Genomic DNA, 3,113 nt, shown 5'->3' with positions numbered 1-3,113 from the left:
ATTTTCCCTGCCAGCAGCCAAACCGTCTTTATTCCTTTAAACGGATCCTGATCTGCTTCTCTCTGGTCCAGAACCAGTTTCAGCTTTTTCTCTAGTCAACGCCTGACCTTTGACCTGTGAGTCACTCATGAATAAAAGCTCCGTGATTGGATGAATAAACCTCAGTGTGGGACAGAAACGCTGATAAATCAGGAGAAAGAAACTTTGTGTTTTCAGGAATTTAAAAGTCACAGCGAAGCTGAACTGAGTCAGAGAAACGGAGCGGTTCTGATCCGATGARCCGCGAACCCAACGGCTGCAGGGCCACATGTGTGCTGCAGATGCTGCAGGATGAAGGTCAGGAGGAGGAGGAGGAGGCTGACATGTGGAGCGCGTTAGTCCGTCTGACACCTGACAGATGTGCTGCAGAGCCAGCAGCCAATCAGAGCCCAGATCATAAATTATCAACAGAGACACAAAACTATTTTTACTGCTTTGTTTTTAAACTGCATCTGCATCAAAACATGGAAACCATGGAAACCATGGAAACCATGGAAACCATGGAAACCATCCATGGAAACCATGGAAACCATCCATGGAAACCATGGAAACCGCCGTCGCCATGAACACAAACCTGAAAACCTGGAAACTTGACGGTTATTCATGAAGCTGCAGCTGATTAACGTCTGGAAACAGAAACATTTAACTTTCACCTTCTGTGACCATCAGCTGCTTTCAGTCAGACCCACCGGGGGTCCGTGACTCAAACCGGGCCCAGTAAAACCAGTAAGACCAGCAGGTGGGAGCGTCTTCCTGCGCTGAGTCAGGGTGTGGCTGCTGCTGCTGCTGCTGCTGCTGAAACTTGTTCCTGATCATCCTCAGAGTTTTTCCTGCTACTCGTTACGGATCAGCGCCGCAGCAGAACTTCTTCCTCTTCACCTCTTGGCCTGACGCTCAACCCAAAGTACAGCTTTCAGAGCTAAACGCTGCCGCGTCTTTATGGGCTATAAACCAGAAACGTCTCAGAGCTGCAATTATCACAACCATCCTGAGTTCACATGCAGCTGAAGCTCTGCAGCAGGACTCACCCTGAGCCGAAGCACAGCCGCTCCACCGGACCGGACCGGACCGGTTCGTGAAGACCAGAGTTATGAGAAACGGCAGCAGGATGGACCTGTGGTCATTATCCTCCTGGTGAAATCCTGCGGCGCCCTGCTGGGACGGAGCTGAGCTGATGAAGATGCAGACGGACGGACCGAGTGGAGGCAGCAGCGTCCCGCTCTGCAGCCAGAGGAGGAGTGGGGCAGAGTCTGCGGCTGGGACGGGACAAACTTCAACGGCCTGGAGGTTTGCCATCCTGCTCCTCTCCTCCCACTTTCTCTGCAGAAACTGGAAAAATGTGAAGAGGAGGGAGAGCGGGGTAAATGAAACCAGACACATCTCCCTGTTTGGTGAAGATCTGAGCAGCGCAGGGAGGGAGACACATTTTACTCTTCTTTCATCTCAACCTCCAGGATTCTCATYTTAACACGAGGCCCAGYTAAAGCAGGACGTTTGGTGAAGCAGAACCAAACTTCATGCTGGAGAAGGAGCCATGCTGGCTAAAGTTACAGAGAACCAGTCAGTGAAAAGCTGCTGCAGCCTGAACAGGAATCACTTTTCACCGACGTTAAGAGTTTGTGTTTTATTTGAATCAGGATTTGATTTGAAAAAGACATAAAGACATTAAAACATCCCAGGTGACACTAGTGGGCAATGCTAACTAAACAGCTAGCTACGCYAACGCTGCAGCCATAAACTCTAGACCTGCTAATGCTAACGCGCTAACTTCAATTCTGTCAAAAACTTTGGTTACAACAAAAAACAAAACTTCAACACAGACATTGAACTTTATTCAACTGAACGTTTAAAAACCAGCAAAGTAAATYACGCTSAAGAATTTGYCTGGAAGATGTAATTTAGCAGAACCACAGTGTGCTAAATGTTAGCAAAAGTGCTAAAGCGCTAAGCTAAGWATGAGCTAACAGAGGATTAGCAGAAGTTTTCTCTCCYCTGAAGGTTGAATCTCCTCCAGAGGATTCAAACTCCTGTCAGATCGACGCTCAGGTCTTGGTAGATTTTGTTTCRGGGTATCAGAGTAAAGGGGCTGAATACAAATGCAGCTTTTAGATTAGTTTGTGTAAAAGATAATTTGGGAATCATGAAACATTTCCTTCCCACAGCGGTGCAGTTAGCCCTGCTGCCTTGCAGAGAAAAGGTTGTGGGTTCGAATCCAGAGATAAGTTGGTTTTATTCCCACTTCTCTGTTCTGCAGGATTTGATTTTGTGTCAGTTTGTCATATAACATATTAATAAAGTGTCAAAATATCAAATATTTAAAGAGTACATCTACTTTGGCAAAGCGTTGCGTGTGTTTACAGTGACACTCTGAAGCCGACTCCTGACCAAAATGATGAATAACTGTTTACATCTGAAGAGGTCAGAGGTCAGAGCCTTTGGCTGATTCTTCATCATTCTTCCAAAAAACAAGGAAAACATGGAGATTTCCCAGGAAACGTGACTTTGTGTTCCAGTTTTCTGAAAAGAAGAAGTGAAGTATGTTTTTATAAATCTCACAAACATTAAAATCGCAAGATACAAAGAGAAAAACCAGCCAGTCGAATGAACGTCTCTTTAAAGAATCAAGATGGAGGCAAAGAGCGAACCTCTGCTAATCGCTAACAGCAGAGCAAATGTTATGTTTAAGCATTTAGCACTTAGCTTCTCTAGATAAAGCACTAATGTACTTATGATTAGCCTTTTAGCGCTAGCGCAGCTAGCTTTGCRGTTAGCGGTAGCCTGCTGCTCCACCGCCTCTGTCCCCTCTGGTCTTAAAGTTCAGAACAAATGAAACCAGCTGGTTCTGTTCAGAGGATCCAGAATCCCGACGACCTGCTGACCCTAAATCATCTGGAGGTTTTAGTGAAACCAGCCGCTGATAAACCCAGTTTGGGCTTTTAGCTGAGCTGTGGAGGTTYTGCTYGTTTCATGTGTGAAAGTAAACACGACCATCTGTGTGACGCATTCACTGGACTGCAGCCGGTTCTGACCCAGAGGACCCAAACGGACCGGGCGAGGTCAGCAGGCCGGAGTTC

At 46.6% G+C, this 3,113-nt stretch overlaps 2 protein-coding genes across 2 annotated transcripts in view; both read right to left on the bottom strand.

Annotated features, from left to right (window-relative positions):
- The window catches only part of col6a3 (collagen, type VI, alpha 3), a 30,202-nt gene extending 29,347 nt beyond the window's left edge, over window positions 1-855 (bottom strand). The window contains exon 1 of the mRNA XM_017309507.1: window positions 749-855. Coding sequence (XP_017164996.1) covers window positions 749-855 — 107 coding nt within the window. The remainder of the gene's footprint in view (window positions 1-748) is intronic.
- LOC108166940 (uncharacterized) overlaps window positions 834-3,113 on the bottom strand; it is a 6,300-nt gene continuing 4,020 nt past the window's right edge. The window contains exon 2 of the mRNA XM_017308888.1: window positions 834-1,368. Coding sequence (XP_017164377.1) covers window positions 934-1,368 — 435 coding nt within the window. The 3' untranslated portion in view covers window positions 834-933. The remainder of the gene's footprint in view (window positions 1,369-3,113) is intronic.

The sequence above is a fragment of the Poecilia reticulata genome, linkage group LG2 (assembly GCF_000633615.1).
Source record: "Poecilia reticulata strain Guanapo linkage group LG2, Guppy_female_1.0+MT, whole genome shotgun sequence".
NCBI classification, from domain to species: domain Eukaryota; kingdom Metazoa; phylum Chordata; class Actinopteri; order Cyprinodontiformes; family Poeciliidae; genus Poecilia; species Poecilia reticulata.
The sequence above is the reverse complement of the archived record's forward strand: the minus strand, read 5'-3'. Positions and strand labels throughout refer to the sequence as shown.